Below are 27373 nucleotides of genomic sequence, written 5' to 3' on the forward strand. Positions count from 1 at the left end.
GCTGAGATGCAATAGAAGGTTATTAAATGTGTGCTTGTGTATATTGGAAAAATACAGCTTTTTGTCATCTTGTGTCACTCATAGGTCTTTAATGCGTAATGTTTAGGTTATTAATAAACTAACACAGGTCCATTTTTTACAGAGAACAACTGTGAATACAGCCATATAAAATTAGTACAAGTTGAACATTTGCAAAACTCTCAAGCGCGGGCAGGGGCTGCTGCTTGCCTGCAACATCCCATGAAAGTTTCTCTTTCCAGGGAGGGACAAGATGAGCTTTGCTGGACAGGCAGAGGGGACCAGGAGACTGTGGGTGTCCTGTCCCCAAACCAGAATCTCGTCTCCCTGGCCTGGGGGTCAGGGCAGTGCTAGTCATATGTGATGTGCTGCAGGACAAAATGTTTCCTTCTCTGCTTCCTGGGCACAAGCTCAGGTACTACCAGAAGAAAGAAGGGTTGGGTGAGCCAAAGGGACCTCTGTCCCTAGCTCTGGGTGGGGGGATCTCCTGTTCTGGAGCTGGGGGCTGCACACCCAGACTGATAGGCATTTACTGTTATATAGATAGGTTTTGGGAGGAGGAAAAAAAATGGGGGGGGGGGGGGGGGGAAGAGAGAATAAGAAACAAGAAATAAAGAGAGAAGTAGAGAAAGAGAGGAAGAGAGAAAGAAAGGAAGGAAATCTGATACTGCCCTGAGCTGGAAGGGACAGACTTCACACTAACTCTAGGAGAAAGTAAGTCCCTTTTTGTAACGTTTATTTTTGTCTCTCAGAATCACCAATTGCTTCCCAAATTTGGGCTGCCTCAGGTGTCCTGTCCTGCCCGTGGCTGGGAGCTGGAGGGATCACCCAGCACCAACAGCGAGGGCTGGAAGTGACAGTGAGCCCAGCCCGTGGAGGACCCAAGGGACTGCCAGGGCTCCATGGCCAGGGTTTGGGGGGAACAAGCTGGAGGGAGCACTGGGAGTTTTTACTAGATTGACTCAGCTGGACCCTGAGACTGCTGAGGGCTGGGACAGGGCTGGGACACAGCTGAGCCTGGCTGGGGACAGCGGTGCTGCCACGCACTTGACTCCTGAAGCAGTGAGTGCCCAGGGACCCAGGTGAAGGTGGCTGTGAGTGCAGGAGTGAGTGTCAGCTTGAGCAGGTGTCTGGGGTGCCCAGGATGATGTTCACAACTCTTCTCCCTTCCCTGCAAATCCACCAGTACCTCAGCAGAGCAGCCCCAAATTTCCAAGCGTGCTGTGTGGCGGCACCCTGCGCGGTGAGCTGCTGTCCCACCCTGCTCCCCTGGATCGGGGATGGGCAGGGGACCCTCGTGTCACTCCACGGAATCCACAGCAAAGACCCGAGTGTGTGAAGAGCCTCGGGGGTGTCCCAGGCCCGGCTGGGGGCAACCCTCGTGCACAGCAGCCCCGCATCCATGCATACTAAGTAAAGCAAGGAATACATAGATTTTGCCTATCTGCCGATCAAACGCGGAGATCTGCTCTGGTAAATGATGCATTAGATGCGGTGGCTGTATTTGTTGTGTGAGTTTTGAAAGGGTTCCGATAATCTGGAAGCGAGAGATAAGGAACACCATTTATTCAGCAGCACTTTGGAACCAATTTTCAACCCTGTTCAACCCCATTCTCCAGCAGCCTCCAGGAGCCCAGGAGATAAGGATTGGGCTATTCATTATCTTCACAAGGAACAAAGATTAGCTAGCAGAGATGAAAAATTACCCCTGGATAGTAATAATAAGGAAGCGAACCTGGAGAGCTGCTGAGCCTATATTCTCCTTGCTGCTGGTGCTGCTTCTTCTCTTTTAAAATTCTCTCCCTCTTTTTTTGTTGAATTGGAAAGGTTGGGGTGGGTTTTTTGGTGGTTTTTTCTTCCTTTTTTTTTTTTTCTTTTTTTTTTAATGGGGAAGGAAATTTCCCCTCACTGTCTATCATATTTTTCAATATGCAGAATATGGTTGTTACCGTGAAAGAGAGCAGAGCACGGTCCCCCCTTCCTCCCAGACTTTCAGATGACATCTTTAGCACGAAAGCTTAACAGGAAAGAAAAACATCCTTCTCTTCCAGCAGGCATGAGGGGAAAATGCTGACTCCCTGCCCCTCCGGCCCCCAGTGTCTCTGGTGGCACGTGGAGGAGTGACCCCGGCTGTCCCGGGACAGCGCGGCTGGAGAGCCGGCACAGCGCGGTGAGGCTCGGGCGGGCACTGCTCCGCTCTCAGCCCCCTGAGCCCCCGGCTCGCATACCCCCGTCTGACCCCGCTTGGGGAAAAATCTGCAACCTTCAAACCCCACTTTCCCCGTAGTTTTTCCGCCTGAGCGACAGTTCCTCGTTTTGGAGTCGTTCCGTGCGGGGCGATCCCAGGACGCGGCTGCCGACAGCGTCTCCCTCTTCCTGGGCACAAGGGAAAAAAGAGGGGATATATGTATGTATGTATTTTAATACCACATTCTTTTGTATTTTTCCCCTGCATAAATCTGGTGATGTATCTTCTCTCAGAGGATGAAGGGTAATACAGGAGGAGTAATTAAAACACTTACTTTGGAAATGGGCTGCGTGGGGCTGATAAGAATTATCTGCCGCATATCAAGGACCCTTTTTCCCCTGAACCATATCACAAAGACAGACAGAAAATGCCAGCAGAATAGGATCCCCCCCTCCTCTTTTCCCTGCTCACATTTTTACCTCCATTATGATGATAATTCCTCTCTCGCGAAACTTTTCTCCTTCCCTTCCCGAACCGTATTTCGTTCCCCCACCTCCCGCAGGGCCCCCACCGGTCGGTCCGGCCTTTGTTTCTGTATTAATATGGTTTTCCTGCAGCCTGGGGCGGGGGTCCCGCTTGTCCCCCCCTCTGGAGAATCGCGCCGCGCCCCCCGAGCAGCCCCGGCGCCCGTGACCCCGCACAGGCATCGGGGGCTTGGCGAGAGAAGCCCCCGGCCCCGCATACACACAGCGACAGGAAAACACCCGGCAGGTGAGCACTGAAGCCAGGGCTGGGAAGCGCAAACATTTCCAAAAACATTCGTTCTGGTTGGATTTCTTAGTGCTCTACGAAATAGACGTATTTTACCGTCTCTTTCCTAGCTATAACGACTCGTCACGTAATATCTGCTTGTGCCTCTTCCAGCTTCTCCGCTGCCTCACTTACGTGCAGGTGCATAGCCCGAAAGGCTGAATTTGGAAGGGAAAGGTGTGAGAAGAAACATGAGGTTATACAAAAATCAGGCTGGTCAATGGCAAAAAAAAAAAAAAAAATTAAAAAATTCCAAGACTCCTCTTCACTAGAGAGGGAAAGAAAATTAATACGACTAAGAGTAATTTATAGGAATAATTGATGCTATGAAGCGGCTCCCCCCAGCCCACCTTGCTTGGGATCAGAGGAAGAGGCGAGAGGCTCGGGAGAGGCGGGGGTTGCGGCGCCCGCCGCGCCGGAGCCCGGTTTCCCAGCGCCTGGGATGTGAGTGCGTGTTGTTGGTATAATATCAAGTCATTTAAAATATGAAAGTCAAGTCGCGTAGACTGTGACAGCAACCGTAACAAAAGGTGCAAGCAACAGACAATGTGATGTGCTTGTACAGATATTGTAATGATGCAAATGAAGTGGAGGGGACGAGCTGCCTTATTATGTACATAAATACAGAGTGGCTCGCTGTGCCATCCGTGAATGCGGGAGAGTGAGAGAGAGAAGGGGAGGGAAAGAAGGGAGAGAGGAAAGGAGAGGGAGGGAGGAGGGAGGAAGGGAAGGGGGGAAGGAGGGAAGGGAGGAAAAAAAAAAGGGCTCAGCTCGAAACTGCTGCCAGTTTTCAGCAAGCGCTCTCGGCGGCAGCCCCTCCGCCGGGCTGCGCGCACCCTCCGCCCGCGGCAGAGCCGCCGCTCCCGTGGCGGGGAGGCTCTGGAGTCCCGACCCCTCCCCAGCCCGCCGAGCGGCCCCGTGAGGAGCAGAACTGACGCTTCCCATGCACCGTGCGGAGAACTGAAAGAAAAACGAGGACAGGCGAGAGGCAAGGTAAGGCTCTGCGCGGCCCGGGGGCGACCCTGCAGGCGACGAGGTGCGGGTCCCGTTGCGGGAGCGCTTCGCTCGGGGCAGTTTCCCCCAGGGACAAATCTGGCAGTGTTTGTAAAGAACGAAAGAATGTCCCCAGTCCGGGCGGACCCCCCGGGCTGCCGCCTCCCAGCCGGCCGGGCTGAGCCCGGTGCAGCGCCCGTCGGCCCGGGGGCACCGCGGGGCTCCCCCCGCTCTGTCCCCGCACCGCACCCCGCGGGGAGCGGGGCCGCCGGGCCCTGCTTGGATCTGAGGTTGGTTGTTTTGATTTTTTTTTTTTCTTTCCCATTGTCACTGGGGTGATTATTTAAATCTCCATCTTGGAAAGTTGCATTTCACCCAGGGCGGCCAGGCAGAGATTTCCCGGAGACAGCGTGTGCAGAGAGCCCTGCGTCCCCTCCCCGCAGCTACATCCTATCTCCTCTCTCCCTTTGTTGGCAGATTTGGGCATTTAAAAAAAAAAAAAAAAAAAAAAAGCGAGGGTTTGTTCTGCCCGAAAGCCGGCAGGGCCCGGCCCCGCTCTCTCTGCACCTGCCTGCCGGGGAGTCCTCCCGTCCCAGTCCCGTGCGGCAGCTTTACGGGGCTTTGCATGATTTAAAATTACCCAGGCACATCGGGGACACGGCCGCTCCTCTCCGCCGACTCTTTCACCCCTTCGCCTTTTTTTTTTTTTTTCTTCTGTTTTTGTATGTGCTAAGTTCCCCTCTTTATCCTCCTTTTGCTTTGGGGTGCTCAGGCTGGAAGGCAAGAAAAAAAAAATATAAAAAAAGAGAAGCGTCCGGGAGCGAAGCCTGCCTGGATTTGCTGCGATTTCAATAAGAAAAGCGATTTCACTAAGGGGGTGCGAGTTTCGGGCGCGGGGATTGTTCTTCCCCGGCGCACGGAGCATCTTTATTAAAACGCAAATAGTTTTTCCTCGGAAGTCTAATAAGCTCCGGCCTGGCTCAGCCCCGCGGCTCGCAAGGACAGACGGCCGCTGGGCACCGCCGCTGCCGGGCGTGAATCGAGTCCCGTTCTCCGCGCCGGGTCGGTCCCTCCCCAGCAAAGTTTTGCCTGAGGAGAAACAAATTAAACCTGAGGGGTCGGCCTCCCTCCTACAACAGCTGCTCCCGAAATAACCTTGAAAGAAAAAAAATATCCATACATAAAATTAACGAGAGATCTTGCAAACGAAATCTTTCCTATCAGCTCCTGAAAAAAAAATTTATACCTTTTTCTGGACAAAGCTGCGCGTGTGCAACCTCCCCCTTCCCCACGCACGCAGTTCTCTTCGGGAACTTACACAAAAGGCGGTTTTGTGGGCAGGCTGGGGTCTACTTGAGGCTTTTCCTCCCCTTTATTTTGCAGCCTAGCGAGCCGGGGGGCTGCGGGCACCAGGCAAATTGCGACAAAGCGCAGGTGAAGGCGTGTGCGGGAGCTTGTCGGAAGCGAGACAGGGACCGAGGGTTCCCACGGTGAGGTCCATACCCTGCAGAAATCCTCTGAGGGATGGGGGATAGCGTATTTACAAAAACAAGCAAAAAAATTAATTTTCCGTGAGTTATTCCCCAGTCGTTTCTCCCGCGCTTTTCTCCCTTTTTTTTTTCTTTTTATTTTTCCTTAATTCAGTTTAAGTAAGGGTCTTGTGGTTACGAGATAACGGTGTCACTTTATAACCCTATCAGGAGCCATTAATAGGTGCTAGTAACACAGGATGGGGGAGCCGGGGGAGAAGAAAAGCAAAGCGGAGAAAAGACCAGAGGGCCGAAAACACCGAGAATTTTTTTTAATTTATTTATTTTATTTTTTTTTTTTTTAAGGGCAGAAAGCAAGAACTTTCTCTCCCCGAAAAAATCCAAAGAAATATACCCGAGACGGGTGTTGGTGCTGCTTGCAGGGACCGGCTGTCCGGGGCTCCTACCTGCTGGCAGAGCCGGCCGGTGCCCAAGCTGCGGGACGCCCACAGCAGTCCCTGGCAGCCCCTCCCCACCGGGAGCGGCCGCCTTCCCCAGCACGCCCGGGGCTCGCACATCGCCCGCCCGCACCGGCAGCGCCGCGGCCCCGTGCGGTGCTAAGCGCTGAGCACTTCTCTCCCTCTTCTTTCTTTCCACGGAGTTTCCCTGCCCTCCCTTGCGTCTCACATGCTTGCGTCTGTGGGTTGCACCTCGGAGAGGCAGCGGGGCAGTGCTGCACGGGAGGTCTCGGCTCCCAGGTCTCCGTTCATCGGGGGAGAGTGTGGCCCTCGGGGGCCGCAGGGGGGACCCCAGGAAGGGGTGGCTGGAGGAACGTGCCCTGGGCTCTGCGGGTTCTCCTCAGGTACAAATTTTCCCAGATCCAAACACCCAGGATGAAGGGGGAAAAAAAGAGGAAGAATCCCCTGTCCGGACATGTAAATAAATGGTCCGTGTGCGGCGCCGGCTTATTTGTTTTTTGCCTTCTCATCTGCTCAAGAATAGGTGTCAACTCCATCACATGGCACTACTAACTGTTGCTAAAACATGTTGTCGTCTCCCCCCTCCCTTAACGATATGACATCACTTGTCAATCAAATCAAAATAACCAGTTGTGCTTCTAGATCTTCGAAAGCTCCCTTATTAAAAGAGAAAAATAAATTGCAACAGCAAAAAAAACAAAACAAAACAAAACCCCAAAAACCAAAAACCCAAAGTTAATAAAACGGAGCTCGTAGTGCCCGGGGGAAGAAGGGGGAAAAGAAGGTAAAAGGGGGTTGGCAGGCGCGGGGTGAAGGAGTGGGGCCCGGCCAGACCCTCTCCCGGGAAGCTTTGGCAGAAAATTGAGGGAAGAGCTGCTTAACCAGCCGTGAGCGGCGGGCTGCGGAGCGGAGCTAAGCCGCTCGCCTCCAGCAGCCAGCGCAGTTCGCTGCTGCTCCCGGTGGGTAAATTAATTCAATTAAAAACCTCAGCCGTGCCGCCGGGGCGTTGAGCGGCCGAGACCAGAGCCGGCACTCCGTTCGCCAGAACCAGGCAGCGGGGACGGGACACGTCGGGAGTTAAAAAACCATACAATTAAATAAAATTATAAAATAGAACAAAATAAACCAACGTACTGCGAGCTGGCCGGCTAGGAAGTCTCCCAGCTCAGCCGGTCTCTCAACAGAAATCTTTCATCCCTGCTGGAGGGGTCATTTATTTTACAAAGGGTTTTAATGGGAGGGGTTGCAGGAGGCGAGAGGTGGGTGCGAGGAGAGGCGCCGGCCGGAGGAGGAGAGCACCCGGCGGCGGGGAGTTGGTAGCCGGACCCCCGGGCCGGAGGTGGGGCGGGCGCCGGGGAAGCCGGTCCCGAGGCGCTGCTGCCGGAGCCGCCGCCCGCTCGCCCCTTTTGTTTTCCTTCGCCTGCCGGGCTTCGGGTAACCCGAGACGGGGGCTTCAGGGAGCCCTGGCCGGGCAGCGCCGGGGTCTGCCTCGCCATAAATCAAGCCGCCTGATTAATCTTTACAATTTGTCTTTTAAAACAAACACGAACGAATTATCAGCTCGTTAACTGCGATTTTATCACCTGCCTAAAACAAACAGCCCACCCCATTCCACACCCCCCCTCCCCGAAACCCAAAAATCGCGTCCCCGTGCTGATGGCAGGAGGGCAGTAATTAAAATATTCAAATTAATTAATAAGCACGTAGCGAGGAGCTGGATTTCCCTGGCGGTCGGGAGCGGGAGCCGGCGGGGCCCGGGTGATCCCGGTGCTCCACCGGCCGGGACTCCCCGGGCACGGCTTACCAAGGCCCCCGCGGTGGGTACAGCGAGGCTCCGAGGGAATCTACCTGCAACGGCCCGAGTTTATTTTATAGTCGCCTTTCTTTCAAAACATTAAAAATCCATTTTCGGGTGATACTTGGCTAATTTTGGTGCATGTAGAAAGAAAATCGCTTCGGAGAGAGAAGCCGGATTATTGGAAAGCTCGCTTGGTTTTCTCTCTGCCTTTTAACTTTCCCTTTTTACATTTTTTTTTTCTTTGTTTCCCTTTCCTCCCGGGCACCACCGGACTAAGACTCCCAGGCACGCTCCGCAGAGCGGAGGGCATTTGCCCTCCCGAACCCCGGCCCCTCTCCCACCAAGTCCGTCCCAGCGCCTGTCCCCGGCCTGCCCGGGCCAACCAGCCCGTCCCGGGAGAAGCCGGCTCCACCGCCCCTTCCGCACCCGGCAGCCGCCGGAGGAGCTTGCCCGGCCCCACCGCTTGCGACCCCCCCGCAGCGGCAGGAGGGGGCGAGGGGCGCCGCGGTCCCGGCGCCACCGCGCAGCCCCGAGGTCAGGGGGCCGGGAGGAGAGGGACACCCGGGCTTTGGGTGGAGGAGACGTCATGCGGGGTGGGGGGGGAAGCGTAATCGCCTCCCCCTGTCCCAACCTTTAGCTCCCCTCAGTGTGGCCCCCTCTCCCCCGCCCCCGGGGACTGCCATGGGGGTCCCCTGGGGAAGGTTACAGGGGGACAACGAGTGGTGGTGGGGGGAATAGTCAGAGAGGGAGCCCTATGTCGCTCCGACCAGACGTGCTTCTCAGCGAGAAAAAGGAGTTTTATTATTATTACAGTCATTATTATTATTATTGTTATTGTTATTATTTTTTTTAAAGTTCATTTCCTGGCGAATTTGGCAGTGACGGGTGACGTCAGAGTCCCGGCGTCGTAGTGACTGGGGCGGTCGGGCCGGGGGAGGCCGGCTCCAGCTCCCAGCCCCCAGCGCTGCCGGCCGCGGGGGCGGCCCCGGGGGCAGCAGCATCCTCGGGGCCGCCCCGCTCCCCCTGCCCGCAGCCCCCCGGTGGGGCTCGGGGCAAGCCCGCACGGCCCCGGCCGCTCCCGCGCCCCCCGCCCCGGCCGCGCCGTCGGGCCGGAGCCGCGGCCGCTGCCCGGCGAGCGGAGGGGCTGCTCCCCGCCGCCCCCTCCCCGATCCTCGGGCAGAGAACAGTCCTCGCCCCGCGGCCAGCTAGGAGGCTTGAAGGATTGCGATTAGCGTGTCCCTGTTCTCCCGAAAGCCAGCGGCTGAGGAACGGGGCAGGAGCGCCTGGGAAACGGGACCTGCAGCAACGCCCGGCCGCGCTCCGGGGAGTTATTTATGCCTTTTCCCATTATTATTATTTTCCGCCCCAAAGGCGGACCGGTTTACCCGCACCTTCGCGGGTGGCGAAGCCAGACCGGCTGCTGCCGCTGGAGCTGCACCGCGAACTCCGCAGAAAACGCCTGTTGATTCGGGATGCACCTCCGCTCTCCGCCCCAAAGCACACGAGTAATTGCAAATATTAAAACTGTGATGTTTGGATTAATTAACAAAAGTAATTAATTAAGAAGAAAGTGTGAGATTGGAAAAAAGAAAAAGTGTTAGCGATGTCGCAGCCCCGCTGGGAAGTCTGTACCCGGTCCCAGCGCCCTTGTGCCTCGGCCCGGCTCGGCTCCCCGGGCCCAGGGTCGCCAGCCAGCCCCGGCTCGGCTCCGGCCCGAGCACTACGGGCCGGGTTTCGGGCAGGGTCGGTCCCTGCCCTGCAGCCGCCTGGAGCGGCCCCGCTGCCCGGGCCCTGCACATCCCGTCGGTCTGCGGATCGGCGCGGAGCCTCGCAGTTATTTGTTTTTAATTATTTTTTTCCGATCCAGACAGTTATTTCAAACTAATGTGACCAGGCTGAGGTTTGTCCCGCTCCCGGCTGCTCGCTGCTGTGCCTGATTTAAGGGATTTTAGCATATTTATCTCCCCGGTGCCGATTTCCAGCCCCGGGCATCCCGGCGGCGGCGCTGGAAGTCACGGCTCGGCGGCGGGGCAGCACCCGGCGGAGTCGGCTCCATCGCCGAGCCCTTCCCGCACTCCATCTTCGCTCGGCCCCCCCTCTCCCCACTCCACATCCCCGCACTCCCCGGCGGGACCCCCTCTCTTTTGCCGTCCCCGCCCCGCAGGGGCGTGCAGCGCCCGGGCGGGGAAAGCCCCCACAGCGCTGCCGGGCGAGATGCTGCGAGCGGGGGAAGGGGGGCGGAGGAGGGGGTCTGCCGGGCTCCCCCCCCCCCGGGCCGGCTCCGTTTGGGGCCGGGGGTGCGGTTGGGGGCGGTGTGGGGCGGCGGGATTGGCTGGCCCGGCCGCCGGCCCTGCGCGCCCCGGCCCGCCTGCGGCGCCGCGGCCAGCTGGCGCCAGCGCTCATATAGGATGCACGGGGATGGGACCGAGCCGGCCAGAGCAGCGGCTTTGCCATCTGAGTAACACCCTCCATCCGACCTCCTCTGCTCCTCCCGCTCTCGGTCTGCCTTTCCTCCCTCCTCTCCCTCTTGGCTTTTTAAATTCCCCCTCCGTTCTCCCCCTCTTTGCTGCACTCGCATCTTCCACGCCGGCATTCATCGCCACCCAGCCTCCCGGGCCGGGTAAGTGTGGGACGCGGGGGGGTCGCCGCGCCACTGCCAGGGCGCACTCGCTGCTTTCTCTAAACACCCTTCTCTCCACTCTTCTTCTCTACCCCCTCCCTATTTCTCCCCCTCCTTTTCCTTTTGTGTTGGAGTTCTTGCTAGAACTACGCTATATTAGTTCTGCCGTTCTTCCTTTTTCACCCCGCTTTTGAAGCCAGCTGGAAAAACTCCTATTGACGTTTCTAGCGAGGGGGGGGAACGAAGCTTTTTCTTTTTTATTTTTCTTTTTTTTTTCTTTTTTCCCCTCCTTTATTCCTTTTTGTTTTTAGTTAAGAGTTTGAAATAGATCTCTGTTTACTTTGTGGGGCAATGAGCAGGGAGAGAGCAAGGCAGGGAGTTTTGGGGACAGGATATTTTTGGAAGGGAGGAGGGGCTCTGCTTCCCCCTCCCCATCCATGTACCTCTGGGGAAAGAAGCCGGCCAGGAGCCGGCCCGGCGAGCAGCGCACCCAGGGCTGCCGACCTGCTAAACCCTCCCGTCTCTCCCTACAGGTGCTGCCCTGGCGCTTCCCCGGACCTGCCTCTGCTACCCGCCTGGTGACAGAGGGACACGCTGACTTCTCCCACGTCTCAGAGGGCGCGCTCCAGTCACTCGGCGGTTTTCTTTCGAAGAAAAGCCACCTCAAATCTCTTAAAACCCATCAGGCATCGTCAAAAGCGACCCTCCGAGCAGCACTCCCCGCCCCCACCGAGCGCCGCTCGCTCCTGGCCTGGGGGTGGGTGAGAGGGGAGGCCCAAGGCCATGGAGGTGGCCACGGATCAGCCTCGCTGGATGGCCCACCACGCCGTGCTCAATGGGCAGCACCCCGACAGCCACCACCCCGGGCTGGCTCACAACTACATGGAACCAGCGCAGCTCCTACCTCCGGATGAAGTCGACGTCTTCTTCAACCACCTGGACTCCCAGGGCAACCCTTACTACGCCAATTCCGCCCATGCCCGGGCCAGGGTGTCCTACAGCCAGGCACACGGTAAATCAGCACCCCGGGCCCTTCCCCGCCGTCTCGGCAGCGCTCCGGGCCCCTCCGTACGAGCCGCGGGTGTCCTGAGCGGGAGTGAGAAGTTTCACTCGGGGCCGCTTCGGTGTGTCGGAGCCGGGGAAAAGGAGATCGAAAACAGGACAGACAGCCAGACACGGGTGGGTTTTAACCCTAGGGATAACCAAGGAGTAGCAGAGGGGAGGGAAAGAAAGGGGGGAGGTGAGAGAGGAAGGGGAAACAGTGTGCGCACGGGCTAAAACTTCTCAGACACGGCTACTTCCCGGATGCAAAGTACAAACTGATTCAAACTCTGGCGATGGATTTTATTTGGGGGTGTTTTTAGGAGCCGAAGAGAGGGTGTTACGACAGGTCAGAAAGTTAGAGCAGAAAGGGGTTTGCTGCATTTTCCCAGGAATGGGGTGGGAGGAAAGGGATTGCCTGAGTCCCCCTCCTGTTCCTTTTGCTTCTGCTGGCCGGGCTAGCTGGTATCTCCCTCAGATGGGACAGGGCGAAGGGGCTGCTGCACCAGCCTGGCTGCACTTCCCCGGGTTGTGATGTCTCCCCCGTGGCCGCCTGTCCTCCGGCTGCCCGCAGACCGAGGAGCTGCCCAACCACGGGGAATTGGAGTCTTCCCCGAGCCGCTCCGGGCCGAGCCGCCCCACGCTGACCCCAAACCCTCTTGTGTTTCTACAGCCCGCCTGACCGGGAGTCAAATGTGCCGGCCTCATCTTATCCACAGCCCTGGGATCCCTTGGCTGGACAGCAGCAAGGCGGCACTGTCTGCCCATCACCACAACCCCTGGACCGTCAGCCCCTTCACCAAGACACCCCTGCACCCCTCGGCGGCCGGAGCGCCTGGGGCCATCTCGGTGTACCCGGGCAGCAGCACCTCCAGCACCGCCTCCGTGTCTTCGCTCACCCCGGCCTCGCATTCCGGCTCCCACCTCTTCGGCTTTCCCCCGACCCCTCCTAAGGAAGTGTCCCCAGACCCCAACTCCACCAGCGCCGCCTCCCCTTCTTCCTCCGCCGGGGCTCGGCAGGAGGACAAAGACAGCATCAAGTACCAAGTGTCGCTGTCGGAGGGGATGAAGATGGAGAGCGCCAGCCCGCTCAGAAGCAGCCTCACCAGCATGGGAGCTCAGCCCTCTACCCACCACCCCATCCCCACATACCCCTCCTACGTGCCGGCAGCCCACGACTACAGCAGCAGCCTCTTCCACCCGGGCAGCTTTCTGGGGGGCCCCGCGTCCAGCTTCACCCCCAAGCCGCGGAGCAAGGCCAGGTCCTGTTCGGGTAAGTGTCGCAGCCCGTGCCTGCCCGCCGTGTCCCGGCTGCAGGGGCCGCGCTCCCGGCGCTTCGTGCGGGTGGCTGCGCCGGCTCTTGGGGTGAGGGTGTGGGCTGCTGCTGCGAGGCTGGCTGCTTGTGTTGGCCCTCTTCGGGACAGAGGGACAGGTGACTGCTTGGTTCTGCTTTTCTGTGTGTTTAAAAGCAGGAGATGGAGCTTGGACTGGGCTCCTGTGGGTGCCAGTGCACCCAGGCACTGGCCACAGGGCGCTCGAAGGGGCCGCGGGGCAAGGGACCGGGCAGTGTGAGCCAGCAGACAGCGTTGTACAAAGAGGGATTTATACAGAGAAAGAAACCCGAACCCTTTTAGTCGGAGAAAAGCAGGCCTGAGGCTCCCAAGGGGCTCAGGCTCGACCCTGCTCCCTCAAGGCAGGCAAACCCCCATGGATGGCACATGGGGGCTTCCCAGCGATAGGTATTGCTCCCTCCATTATTTCCACGGCTCTCCATTAACACCACCCAAGGCCCCAGTGGAAGATGAAAGCGAAACTTCCCTGGTCTGTCCCCCTTCAGATCGCAAAGGGCCTTTTTCCCTTTGCATTTTACAAGAGCAGAAGTTCAAATATAGTTTACATACCGGTGCAAAATACTAAAATGTCCAGTCACTGCTAACTTACTCAGCCTAACTTTAACTAGAAGATATTCCCCTCACCTTTTTTTATTTTATCCTGAATCAGACATATCTCTGCTTCCAAATGACTGCCTGCAGACTTTTCCCATGTTCACAACCCTTCCTTGCATTACTTCTAAAAGTGCAGTCCTAAATTCGTAAATCAGGCGATGAACAAAGTTTTGACCCCACTTTGAAATTGCAGTAGTTATACAGCTCGACACAAATTGTGACAATTTATGTAATTCTACTGACTTTCTTGGTTTAACATTTTCACCAATGGAACAAAATTAAGTGCAATATATTGGGACTGAATTTAGACAGCCCTTTGAAAATAAAAGGCCCTATAGGCATTTGCATATGTATTCCATTGAACATATTTGCTTATGAATACACTACATGTTTTTACTTAAGTAGACAATAATTTAGAAATGTGATCTCTTATGAGTTTTGCAACAAAAATACCAGCTATTTTACAAGCTCATCAGTACTGTTTCAAATGATTCCTCAGAGAGGAAAAATACATTCTTTCTCTGCTGTAATTTCCAGGCACTTGCTACTATGTGTATGTATTTTTGGGTAGTGCATAGAAGAGAAACTACAGGCAATGAGTAGCCCAAACCGCCTGAATTTGGAAACTGGTTCAAGATCCAGGTCTCTAAAGACAGAGGGATCCTGAGTAACTGTTTTAAAAATATTTTGTCCCGTAGCTGCCGATGATTTTTAGATGGGGGAAGCAAGGACCTTTTCTCTTTTGTTTTACAGTTGCTTCTTTTTATTTTTTTTTTTCCCCTTCTCTGTAAGGGAGCTCCCAGTGCAAGGAACTGGGGAAAGTTCGTGACCACTCAGTGTTTTTGTAGGAAAACTAAGAGTCACGACAAGACGACTCCTGCAGCTTCCTGCCCTAGGAGGGACAAAAGCTACAAATGCAGTGCCGCAGAGCTCCCCTCATTTCTCACTCTAGACTGTGCTGTTTAAAAGCTACTCACTCCCTAGATTAAAGCAGACACAAGCCCCGCTGAACTCAACATGGTCTGCTTCAGTTATTAGCAAAAAGAATTTCCTTTCCAGTTAAATACTCTAGGATTTGCATAAATGGTATTATGAGAGATTTCTATATTAAGCAGACTTGCCCTCAAACCATCCAAGTCAAATGAACTTTTAGCAGGAAGCTTTCTGATGCAGAAGGATATCTAGGAGTTACATGTTGTGTTTTATTTAATGCAGCCATTCTACAATGTTTACCACATTGTACTAAAACTAATAATGACTGCTCCCTACCAAATCCAAACTGGATTGTTAAAAAAATCACAGAAACAGAAAGGCACTCAAGCCTATTTTTTTTAATAGTGAAACTGAACTTTCTCAAAGAACAGCATTAACAGCGTTTTTATGCCTTTAGAACAAAAATCATAACTGAGACTCTGGTATCCTGTACCCATTCCCAGTCTGCTCGGCTCTACTTTATTCTCCTGTAGAACTTGCAACAAAAAAGAAAGTGCAGAATTTGAGGTCTTTTTTACTTAGATTTTTTTCTAGAAAACCTCTTCCTCTGACTCTCTTTAAAGTGTTGTGTGTTTGCAAGTGTGTGTGTGTTTGTGTGCACGTGCACGGGTGTTTTCGTGGCAGAGGAACACAGGATTTCACCACCAGAGTGCAATAGATACGGGAGGGGAGCGGTGCCCAGTGAAGACTGAGGGAGTTCTCCTTGCTGAAACGATAACTTCCATCTGACACAATGAGAGTGTCACTCTTTCTCACCTTGCAAAGAACGCTGCCTATTCCTGATCATGACATAAAATACTCACTGGAGCCTGGGAATTCTTGAGACACTGAGCTTCTTGCTGCCTGTACTGTAGATGTCACTGCTGTCTGGTTGTGCTTAATTAACAGAATTAACACACTCTTTTGACTACTCAAAAATGCCTAAAGGACAATGCAAAAAGATTTTGTGAATTTGTTTTTAAAGAAAGAAATCTGTTTTCTTCATGTTTTCGTTTAGAGGGCAGAGAGTGTGTGAACTGTGGAGCCACTGCTACCCCTCTCTGGAGAAGAGACGGCACCGGGCATTACCTGTGCAACGCCTGCGGGCTCTACCACAAAATGAACGGTCAAAACCGACCTCTCATTAAACCTAAGCGAAGGCTGGTAGGTGTCTTCATTTCTCCTGGGTTTGGGGATAAATAAGGCAACGGGACCACACACAGGCACGAGTCAGTCGTGCCTCATCTCTGCTCAGCCCCTGCGAGGAGCCGAGCTGTACTGTACACGGGGGTCAGTCACCCCCGGCGAGGTCACTGCCGAGCCTCGGGGCACATCTCCCCCTCCGCCCCTCCGCCCCCAGCCTCCTTCCCGAGCCTCCTGCCGCTCACAATGCATGCGGGATATCGTGTGTCCTTCTCCCCGTTTTTCCTCAGATGACAGCTTTTAATTTAATTCCTCATTTACTTGGCCTCTTGGGACGGTTTGGGCACACACTGGGAGCGAAAGGGTTACAAGCATGAATGTCCTCCACCATGTACTAAAAAAAAAAAGTTCCAGCTCCAGAAAAGCAAAACAAATCAGATGAGTCAAAGCTACTGCTCCCTACTTAAAAATTATTTGTATAAAAGCCATGAAGTAATTTTCACTCTTATATTCTCTGGCAATATTAATATTGGTTCCCTCCCCAGACAATCCCCTACTGTTAAAAAAATCCTATTATTTTTCCATGGAGTCACCTATACTTCGTATTTTCATTTGACTGATTAAAAAAAAAAAGTCCTTTCTAAGCTCCTGGTAGTTGTTTCCTATCCGGATATCTGTACGTTAAAGATAATGAAACTTTGTGTATCTGTTTCCTGACTCTAAAAGCTTTAGAGAGTTTCTATAGGCAAGCCTTGCCAGTCATGCTTGCTGTTTTGAAATTTCTAATACACTCTACTCCACAAATAATGCGTAAAATGCTAAGAATAATAAATATATTTTTTGGAGCTTTGTGATTTATGGTGCCTAAGTCTCCTAGCTGTTCGTGGGCAAATATCAATGAGGTTTAGAGAGCAGAAAATTAGCTTTACCGTTCTAACACTGGGATGAGATATAGAAGATTCCCGAGTTAGAATTTCAGCTATGCAAGCTTCTTAATGACTTGTCTTCTAAAGGGACTGACATATAGAAAAATGTTAAGACAACAGTGTAACATTATCAGTCTCTCAAGCTCAAGTGCTTTCCAGACTGAATGGGACAGGCCATAAAGTTAAGCAGCATAGTTGAGTATCAGTAAGCCATCTCAAATATGCAAACATAGGTCTCTACCTTCCAGTGTGCTGGGAGACTGTTATACTTAGCTCACTGTACAGGGTTTGGGGGGCACTAGAGCGGTTTTCTTTTCATGTTTAGCTGTTTAAATGTTTTGTTTTGTTTTAATTGATTTACAGCTTTGTTTATTGCCCCTTTTTCCACTGTAGTTTGCTTGTTTGTGGGGGAGAGGAGGTGGCCATCTTTGGGAATTTGTTAATCTGCCATGCAATAGCAAAGTGATCGTATTAATAATGTCAGCGTTTGGACGTCTGGCATTAATTGTGTTTGGGTTGCATGAGCGCATTTACAGTAGGGGGTACCCCCTCTTTCTGCCTTTGGCCTGTTCTCACAGGCGAGTAAGGCACAGAAATATACGAGTCTCTGAGGGCCTGATTCTTGCCTAAAGCTGCTGAACTGTCCATCAGCTTTGGGAAAGTTACAGAGGGCCATGGCATAAATCAGGAGCAAGTGAGAACAGAACCCTGTGCTCCTCTTTGGTGAGCGGGCCGAGCTGTGCTTCCAGCGGCGCCTGCTCCCCACTGGGGCTGGCGGGCAGGGAAGCACACGGAGTTCTCTGGGAATCCCACTGCCCTGGGACTGGCTCTGTGCTCACAGAGATGCCCTGTGCATTACTGTGAGCTTTGCTTCTGCTTTATCCCATGGCTCTCCATGGATAATTGCAGAAATATCCAGGGAGCAAAGCCCCCAGGGAACGACCACGCTTGATACGCTTTAGGAAGTAAACTCCAATTTAAGAAAATACTGAGTCCTCAGCATTAATTCAGTAGCACAAAATGGACTTGGCTATTTTGACCACTTCTAGAGGCAGGGCTGAAGGTTTCTAATACAAAATAATATCCCAAAATACGGGGTGCAGTTAATCTGTCCATAACACTTTATACGTCACTGTCCATGCACAAAAGACGCTTTATCGTGGGGTCTGTTAGACAAGGGCCCGTCCAGGAATCACAGGCGCCTGCTGTTCTACTTTTCCTGTTCTTGTTTTGGGAGGTGGGTGAATGTTTGGGCATTTTTCTTTCCCCTCACCTTGGTTTCAGCAGAACAATAGTTCTAGGAAAGGGTGGTGGATTTTTGGTGGTTTTGTTTAATTTTAAGACAGTTGTTTGAGGGCTTGTCAGCCAAGGAACTAAGTAGGGACAGAGGCGGCAGACGGGGTCAGCGGAATCATTGCTGCAAGGCATGAAATTTGGTTTGCTAAATATTTAAAGAAAGTTGGAGCCGGTTTTGTTTTCTCCCTTTCACTTGTAAATGCAAACTGAATTTTCAGTGATGGCTCTGATAAATACTGCACCCAGCTAAGTAATAAAAAGTTCATTTTCTTTTGTGTCCACCTTTCAAGGGCCGGAGCAGGGGTAAAAATCACATTCTTAAAGATTCACTGTTTTCAAACCCAGTCCCAACACTAGCACAGACTAAACTGGTCATTAAAGAAAATAAAAAGGCAAATGCATTCTCATGATGCATTCTAAAATCCTGCAAAGGGAAAATTTGAAAAAGTCAGGATTATTTTTCCCCCCTCTAAAATCTTTGCCTGTGGAATCGGAGATTCATTGTTTCTCTCCTTACTTCCCTTGAGCACAGAGTGCTATGGGGCTTGAAAGTTTGCATAGGAGAATATTTAAATTTAAACAAAAACATAATGTCCATAAAACTTGAAACTGACAGCAGCTTTCCTCCAGCCCTGATGCTTTCTGAAATCTTAGTAACAAGTTCTTCCAAACTAATCTTGAGCCAAATTTGACCTCTCTCATGATCTCCCTCCACCTGGTGATGCATTTTAATTTTCTTTTTCTTTTGGTTAGTCAGCGGCCAGGAGAGCAGGGACTTGTTGTGCCAACTGTCAGACAACCACCACGACCTTATGGCGACGTAATGCAAACGGGGACCCAGTTTGTAATGCCTGCGGACTCTACTATAAATTGCACAATGTGAGTATTTACTCATCTCATGTGTCGCTGCTTGCCTAGTGTGGATTGATGTCTTAACTGCATGGTGTACACTAGGCTTTTATTGGTTTCAGGGGGTTGGTTGTTGTTTTATTCCTTCCCCCGTCTCTAAGGTTCCCCTGGGAAGTGACAGCCGTTCTTTGTCAGCATAGTGATGCTAAGTTCGGTGACATTACAATGTATTAGCTTGGCTTCTAACGCTTGGGCAAACCAGGCAAAATAGAGCTGCCACACTTGGTTTTAACTAAGTGGGTTTTGTGTTCAGTTTCCCTCCAGAAACAGAGGCCATTTGGAATGGGCTCTGTATAAAAATTAATCCTGATGGGCTATCTTCATTTTGGCTTGTAAAAAAAATAATTGTATCTAAGGCTTTGTTGTATTATTTTATTTTTTTTTAAAAGAAATTAATCCTAAGCAGAAACACTTGATACGTTGGAACATTATTTACACTGTAGGTAACAGAGGTTACTGGTACAAGATTGCTCATGTCTCAGGACTGCATTTGGGTCAGCGTGTGCCTCCTAGTTTGATCTTCTATTAGGAAATTAATGAGGACTGAGGGTAAGCCTACGGGAAAGAGAGTCATCAGCTGCCAAATTCAGTTCAATTTATTTTTCATGTCTAGGGGTTTTTTGTGTGTGTGGTTTTATTAAACAAATCAATATAAACAAGTTCTGCAGAGAGAAACACCATTTTTTTTTTGTCCAGAAAAAGGTCTCCATCCAGGAAAAACACATGGGGGCTGTCCAAATATTTTCATTTTTGCACAATAAGGTCATTTTGTCTGCATGAGCCTGATTTTCTCATTTCTTGCAGGTGAACAGGCCTCTGACCATGAAAAAGGAAGGAATTCAGACCAGGAATAGGAAAATGTCCAACAAATCAAAGAAAAGCAAGAAAGGCTCTGAGTGTTTTGAGGAACTGTCCAAGTGCATGCAGGAGAAGTCGTCTCCCTTTAGCGCTGCTGCCCTTGCCAGTCACATGGCACCCATGGGGCATTTGCCCCCTTTCAGCCACTCTGGACACATCCTACCAACACCTACCCCCATCCACCCATCTTCCAGCATCTCATTTGGACACCCACACCCATCCAGCATGGTTACAGCCATGGGATAAAACCTGATGACCAAGAGACCCATCCAGATATTAAGAACATGGGACTTTGCCTAAGATGACACCAAGTAAGACAATGTTCTGCCAAAAGGAGAATGTAGGGATGGCAAAAGGAGACCTTTGCTCCCATGTGGTTTAACTCTTAATGCTGGACTAAAACCTTGCAAATGATGGGTCTTCTGCAGAAATGTGTAGTGGTGCCTGTAATGCACTTTGCCCCCTCAGGTATAAGAAAAAAGAACTCACTTGTTCGATACTTAATGGTCCAGCAGGAAGAAAAAGATGGCAGAAGCTGAAGGAGAAGGCTTGGAACTGGCTTTCCTTTCTCTCTTTGATATTACTGTGAATATTGTAAAGAGATATAAGCAGCCTCCCAGGATGGAATTGGCTCACTGGAAGCCAGACATGCTGGATTTCTATTGTGGACTTTGGGATAGGGAAAAAAAAGAAGAAAAAAAGCCAAAAAAAAAGAAAAGGGAAAAAAAAAAAAAAGGCGTCTTTATTAAACCGTAATTTTAAAAATCAGACAGAAAGTCATATTTATTTTGTTTTCCACAAAAAGCCTCAACCCCTCTGATTGCATGTTTTTGTGCTGTCATTTGCAATGGCTACCCTAAAAGAAAAGCTGCCTTCAAAACAAGGAGAGGGGAATTGTACTCAACAGCCCTCTTGGATTAGCTCCATCTATCCTCCATACCAAAGTTACTAGGAAGGGGGAAAAGATTCCAAAGGTGAGGAACAAAGCAAAAATGTAGCTGTAATACGGGATTTTAATAAGCCCAAGATGGTGATTATTTTGACACAACCTTCATTCTTCTCCCTAGCATGAAAGATTTATTTGAAAAAAGAGCCCCTCTCCCAACTACCCTATTGTTCCTCAAACCAGACAACCTAGGTCAGACAAACTGTTGGGAAAAAACTGAGGAAGGCAATCCTGCACTAGCAAGGGGTGATAGCTGCAACACAATTTTGGTAAATTCCTGTGTAAGTTCTAGCACAGCCAAAACTATAATGGGGCACAAAAACCATCCTGCTTGCAGACTTTAGAGGTTGAAGCATTTTGTTCTGTTGTGTTGGCAGCTGTTGCTTAAAAATGCAGATTAGCTGCTTGGGTAAACTTTGGGCAGTGTGGCCACCACATCCACATGCAGCCAGCGCGTGCTGTCTCAGGCATCCAGGCCCCGGTGGACTTCACAGGGAGGAAGGGCAGAAATGAGGCTGAGATCACTGGAGAGGGGAAAAAGAGAGACAATCAGTTTGAGCTTCACACATCCGTCAGATCCCAGACACAGAGACAGCTGAGGGAAAGCATCGTTCTAAGGGGAACGTTTGTTTTCCGTAGAGGGTTTTATATGAAAAAAAGAAAAGAACAAAAAAATCAATTTAAATCTCCCATTATTAAAACATATTGTACGTAAATGACCTAAAACAAAGCTATTGCCAATGTGAAGTGTATTCTATTGATTGTTATGATCTGATGCCTCTCGTGAACACAAGCTCCAGTATAACACACAGTGTACATATTTAAGTATACTTCTGATGAAAATGCCCCAATGAACAGAGGGGTTTGATAATGTAAACAATGTAAGCTTAACTCTGTGACAAGCTTTTTATTTTATTTTTTTAAATTTTAACTATTTTGTTGTTGGGATTTTCCTTTTTTTTTTTTTTTTTTTTTTGGATCAAGCCAAATTGTATCTTTACTGCAAAAGTCCTGCTTTAAAAAAAACAACAGAATGAAATAAAAAAATGGGTGTATGTAAATTTTTTTAAAAACTGTAATTCTAGTATTTTATAATTAAGAACCAAGCAGCCATGAAAATCCTGCTTTCCTCCTTTTTCTTTGGTCTGCGTAGGCATATAGGTGCACTTTGTAAAGAAGTGGAAAGAAATGGGAAACCAAATTGGTTGGGAGAAATCATAAGAATTTTTAATCTACTGAGGTAAAAAATTAGGTCCTTTTTACTTTTTACCTTTTACAATGGTACAGTTGTATATTATTTGTACCCAACTCAAATTTCTGTAGGATTTGGGCAGAGGGGAAGGGATGTGGGTTAAAGACAGGGATTACTGATACAGTTGACAAAGTGCAATATATTGTCAGTCACTGCAGCATAGACAACAGCAGTTGAGATTTAAATTATTTTGTACTTGTATCAGCATAAAAAAATCTTCAGTATTTTCTGTTTTTATTTTAATTTTTATTTTGCTTATTTTTGGATTAGTGAACTAAATTATTGTTAATTATGTACAACATGTTTATATATTGTCTGTAAAAAGTGTATGCTTTCCTCATATTCCTTCAAGGTGAATATTGCTAAGAATAATAAATACCTTTTTTGTGAAACTACCTGTGCCCTGCTTCATGTCATAAAAGCTGCTTTTAGTAGGGAGAGAGGAAAAATTATTGTCATTGTTGCCAGTAGAATTATTGGCTTATACCTTATGCAGAGCAGTCTTGATATTTTGAAAACCTAACAGGGTAGGACAAAAAAAGGTAGTTAAAGAATGATTTAGTATTAAAAGCACAGGTACAAAAGCTCATTCTCCAGCGTTGTTTTGGGGTGACGAGGTCATGCAGTTAAGTGTGCCAAAGTTTCTAAGCTAGTTTAAATTTTGAGGCAGCAGCCACATTGTAGATGATGAACTGTGGTTTGTCTTGAATTTTTTTTTTTTTTGGTGTGTTGATTCTTTTATTAAAGTGCTTGGAGAAATACTTTTACATTAAAAACACATTTTAAAAGCACTGTAAATGTAGAAAAGTGGCCAGCTGCTTAATGGATTTCAAGGCAGGACCTGTATTAGACTAGGGAAAGTTCTCCAAAGAAACACTCTCCACCTGGAAACCTGTGCAAGGGGGGATGGCCAGCCTGGAACTGCTCAGTGCTGCCCTGGGAACGAGGACTGCAGCCCTGGGAGCAGGGAGGTATGCACATGGACTGGCATGTGAGGATGGAGAAAATTGCTTGTCAAACAGATTTTCCATGACCAAAACTTTGTGGCTGCTTTCATCACACATTCAAGTTTGACCCACACAAGGAGCCCCTTGGGGCCTTCTGAAGTGCAGCAAAGTCTTGCAAAGTCACCCTGCTGTGCGTAGGGGTGCACATTACTGCTGCTGCAACAATATTTTCAAGAAAACTAATGAATTTTGGGTTTCCTCCTTTGACTCCCTATGGAAATCAGCTTGGGGATAACTCTACTCATTAAGAAAAAAAATAACCTTGGTTCCTTTTTCTGTGTGTGTGTGTGTGTATGTAAATCCCAGCTCTTTCTAGCAGTGCTTCTCTTTCCTGCTGCAGTCTTTTGCCCAGCCCTGGTTGCAAGTCCTGCTTGTGAATACCACGGAGTTGCAGCAGCTCTCCATGTGCTGAAGGAATAACACACAACTGGGACAAGGCCTTCCTGCATCATTTTGCATGAGTTAATAATCTCTCTAACTTGTTCAGCAAGGCTTAGTGCAAACACCCATTAAAAAAAAAAAAAAGAAAAAAAGAAGGCAGTTTATAGCATACTGTGCAAGCTTCATTTAAAAAAAAACATGTTCTTTTTCAGGCAGGTTTAAAATGGGATAACTAAACTCAGCCTCTCTCCTATGCTTGAATAACTGAGAAAGGAGAACTAGCAACATCTCTTTAAAACAGGAATAATCAAGCTGTTTGCTTTGGTTGCACAGTACACATCCCATTCAGATTGTGATGGTGGCTTACCTGGGGGCTGCCTCTCTGCCGTCGGTTTGCTGGTTTGGTTGGATCTGCTGACAGAACTGGGGCCATAATCCATCAGGCTGTCAGGAGGGGTGGTGCATCCCCCAGCGCCCGGAGGAGCGTGCTTCTCTGAGCAGAGGCTTCAGCAGTTCCTGCAACACAGATAATAAATAATCCCATGTTTGTCAGGTGGCACTAATCTGTGAAAGATCAAACCATCTCTCTGCAATGTGTGTATTGTGTTTGTCTCCAGACATTTCGCATAGCAGAAGAAAAACAAACAGCAGGGAATGGAAATGGAGCAAGTGTGTAAAGTTCAACGTAAAGTGTAAGCACAGAGCAGATATCAAGGCAACAAATTGGGATTTATAGTCCTTTCACTACCACCAAACACTGGGGGACAGAATTTTTGTGAGGGGGAACCCTGACATTACTTGCCTTTGGTTCCTGTTGTTGGGATTATTGTTTTAAGCAGTGCTTAATTGTCATGTCTCCACGGCCACATCAAAAGCCAAGAAGATTAGGTTACAGGGAGTGTTTGATGTCAAAATACAAAATAAATAAAAGGGAAGCTGAAAAGGTACTGTATTTTCCATGATGTCTACTGAGGTTTTTGCTTCAAACATCCCTTTTTAAACTATTGTTTTGCAAAGGTTGTGCTTTTAGTGACAAGATTTTATTTACTTACTTTCAAATGACTCCACTGCTTTCCTGCAACAGCTCGAAAGGGTTAATATCCCCTCTTTGATGGCAAACATGGTATAATTAACGCAAACTTCTTAAGTATCCTGGTGACCTGTAGATGGCCACATGAGAATTTTGTTATTTACTGACTTGCCAAACGTTTATTGCTTATAGAAGGACAAGTGGGAAGCAGGCATTAATTTTGATGCTGTTATCTGTGATTGCATGTAAAGTTCATAACAGAGAGTGCCTATATGTCAACTGCAATTAAGCGTTTTCCCATTTTTAAATAAATATAATTTCACATTGGTGGAGGGGGTTGGGGCAGCAGATTCACAAACTGAATGCCTGCCCATCCTCGGAGCAAGCGTGACACAGCCAGACACAGGACAACTTCCCCTTACCTGCAGGCTGCAAAAGAAAACAGTCTGGCGCCATGGAGCATTTGATCCTTGGCTTCTCTGCAGAGACAGTCAAATCAGTACCAACTGTGGCAGGGCAGAGAGGGAGATTTTGTGGTGAGGCATCTCCCCTTGGAAATTAGCCTGAAAAACAACCAAAAATGAAGCCAAAAGTGGCTATCAGGTGAATATGTTCATTTATCACCAACCTGGACTGGATTAGAATGCATGACCTAGAAGTAAAATGCTTTGTTTAGCCCAATTCCCTGGGCCATCTGGTCCTTGCAAGTAAACATTTCTAAGTGAGATTAAGTGACTGTTCTTTAAGCATGGTGATATGAGTGCAAACCAGGCTGCTCTGGGTCTAACAGATCAAACCTCAGCATCAGGGCAGCTGGCTGGTGCCAATTCAGAGACACCATTTGCTTGAACAGCTTTGGGTGAAATTCTCTGTGGTGCCAGCTTTGCAGCCAATCCTGGTGGCTCAGTCTGATGAGTTCCTGTCAGATACATTTTGTCCTAAATTCAGGGCTTACATTGCACCAAGGTGCTGCTGAGAGGTCTAGGACCCCCACCTGAGGAAACTTTTGGGAGACACTGCAGAACTGCCCTGCATTTGCAGTAAGAACTAAGCTGCATTTCTGAGCAGCAAAAGTGCATCTGAAGAAAATGCGGCTGCGGGATGAGAGATACTGGTGAGAGGGAATCCAGAGTGAGAGAGAAAACATCCAGCAGGTAGAAAGACAATAGTGAACTAACCCCTCCTCCAGGGAAAGGCTTCGACATACCACTGAGGGAGGGAACTGCTACTGCTGGCTCTATAAAAACCTGAATCAGGGAAGTATAATGCTAACGCAGCCTATACAGCAGCACCAGGCAGAAAACAGCCATTTGCCTGTATCCTTCACACACCTCTCTGTGCTCTGGGCTGCAGGGAATTATTTGGGGGAAAGTTGACTCTGGCTCAGGAGGGTCAAGAGCCTGTGTAAATCATTTGGAGTTGGGCCTATCAATGCCAGAACGTGAACATGGACCCTTGTTTCTTCTAAACACTTCAGTGCTTCACCAAGTCTTTCCCAATGCTCTTAGTTTCTTCCGGCTCTTGATTCAGCTCCTGCCTGCTCTCTGTCAGGCAGAGAGTACATGGCAGATTTCTTTACCTGGGGCACTCTATTGTCTATTTGGTTGTGCTTTTTTATCTCTGGTTCTTTAGTTTACTCCTAGTTGCCTACATTGGCATTCTAGTGGCAGGTTATATTGCTAGGGTGATCTCAAGGCAATCCCTACTGGATTTTGCTGTAAAATACAGATCATTTTACCATCTCCTGCTTTAATTCAGCCCATCCATTATTTTGCTTTATTTTTCTCTTTTTTTTTGTGGGTCCTTGAAAATTTTGGAAGTAAAACAACCCCATGTTGAGAGTTAATCATAGATAGAACTAGATGAACAAAAAGAACAGACCAAAATTGTTCACATAACCTTTGAGCCCACAGGCACTCTGGACTGCACACTATTTTCTTCTTTCCAAGCATTACTCCCAGCAGCACAGGAAAGATGTTCTTGATGAAAAAGCACATCTCTGGAGGCAGACCACTGCCTGACTAGTGCCAGGACTCACCCCATTCCCTCACACACTCACTTTCTGATAACAAGCATAATTACAGTGCTCCCTGCCTCAGTTTACCCTTGCAAAAGAGGCATAAAGAAGACATGACCTGCCCTATCAGCTACCTACAAGTGTTAACTTGCTCCAGCCTAGCAAACTTCAGGGCAAGTTCTAACAAATGTCAGCATGTGGTGTGTACTGATAGGCACAGGGAAAGGGCACAGCACTCTCTAGGTTAGAAGCTCCTCCCTGCCTTTGCTGTGGAGCTGCTGCACTGCTCTTACCACCTCCATCCAGCTGTTTGTGGCACAATGACACACTGGAGACATTAGTCATTGCAGTGCATCCCCTGGCTGATTCCAAGTGCTGACCACACACACTCACGGACAGCCCCACGCACACACAGAGCCGCACGCAGCCCTTTTGCCATCTCCCATGCTCTCAGCCCCTGACCTTCCTTTCACATGCTCTAATGGTCACTAGAACACTGCAGAGAGAACACAGTCCTGCTATTAAATAACCCTAATTTGTCTACAGGCCTTTCCCCCTCCTTCCCCTTACCTCAGTCTCCCGCGACTTAACGTTTAAAACAGCTGAAGTTTACAACAAATCAAAGCTCCCAATAGGCCCAGATTGTCTAAATACGGAAAACAGGAAGTGAGTAACCTTCAACGGGAAATTGTTCATCCGATGGAGGCCAAGACCCAAGGCCCAGTGCTCTGCAGTCCTGCCCCAGCCCAGCAGACACAGCGTGTACCGAGTGGACACGCTGAGTTTGGCAGGAGGGAGTGGGTGGGGGAAGCTTCTGCTTCTCTTGCACTCACGTCACAGCTGCCTCGAGAAAGGAGACAGTGTTTGTTGCCCTACAGAACAGCAGAAGGGCAGTTGGAAGGGTAATTTTTAAGAAGACCAGGGATGGGGTAGAGAAGGAGACAAAGGTCAGAAGGTAAAACAGAGAAGATAAATTAATCCAAACTAAAATGGTCTCTTGTTTCCTAAGAGAGTGAAGATGGCAAGAGAGCACTACAAGTGGTATGGGTTGCTCCCAGAAGGGCGGGGAGAGATTTTGTGTGACAGCCCACTTGATGACGAAAAGGAGAGCACTTCATTTCCTAGGCAGTGAGAATAATAATTTCTTTTTGTTGAGTAACTTGCCTGCTTCCCCCTGCCAGGAAAGATCCCAATTATTTTACCAGCTGTTTATCTAAGGCTTATATTATTCACTCCTGAATTGCAACCATTAGTGGGGTGGAACACAGCAGCTG

General features: G+C 49.7%; 1 protein-coding gene, 1 long non-coding RNA gene and 1 pseudogene across 4 annotated transcripts; 1 reads left to right on the forward strand and 2 right to left on the reverse strand.

Moving 5' to 3' along the window:
- Window positions 1–871: 871 nt before the first annotated feature.
- On the reverse strand, window positions 872–8343 carry LOC148183222 (uncharacterized; annotated as a pseudogene).
- Window positions 3871–22056, forward strand: GATA2 (GATA binding protein 2). 3 transcript variants are annotated; one of them, XM_088061886.1, is made up of 6 exons: window positions 3871–4009; window positions 10909–11387; window positions 12090–12689; window positions 15353–15498; window positions 18453–18578; window positions 19413–22056. In XM_088061886.1, exons 2-6 carry the CDS (start codon window positions 11159–11161, stop codon window positions 19710–19712), a joined length of 1401 nt encoding a protein of 466 aa, XP_087918012.1. In that variant the 5' UTR covers window positions 3871–4009; window positions 10909–11158; the 3' UTR covers window positions 19713–22056. The 3 variants fall into 3 exon arrangements, with proteins under 3 accessions (XP_087918012.1, XP_005522132.1, XP_087918013.1); XM_005522075.3 differs by lacking the exon at window positions 3871–4009 and adding an exon at window positions 10176–10375; XM_088061887.1 differs by lacking the exons at window positions 3871–4009; window positions 10909–11387 and adding an exon at window positions 11423–11554.
- Window positions 20816–26754, reverse strand: LOC106628140 (uncharacterized). The gene is made up of 5 exons (XR_001331423.2): window positions 26670–26754; window positions 24505–24645; window positions 24105–24212; window positions 23420–23568; window positions 20816–20936 (listed from the first exon to the last, which is right to left on the reverse strand). It is a non-coding gene; the product is annotated as an uncharacterized LOC106628140 (long non-coding RNA).
- Window positions 26755–27373: the final 619 nt, after the last annotated feature.

This window comes from Pseudopodoces humilis, chromosome 13 (assembly GCF_049639895.1).
Source record: "Pseudopodoces humilis isolate 2021_Gansu_Grassland_sample_001 chromosome 13, ASM4963989v1, whole genome shotgun sequence".
NCBI classification, from domain to species: domain Eukaryota; kingdom Metazoa; phylum Chordata; class Aves; order Passeriformes; family Paridae; genus Pseudopodoces; species Pseudopodoces humilis.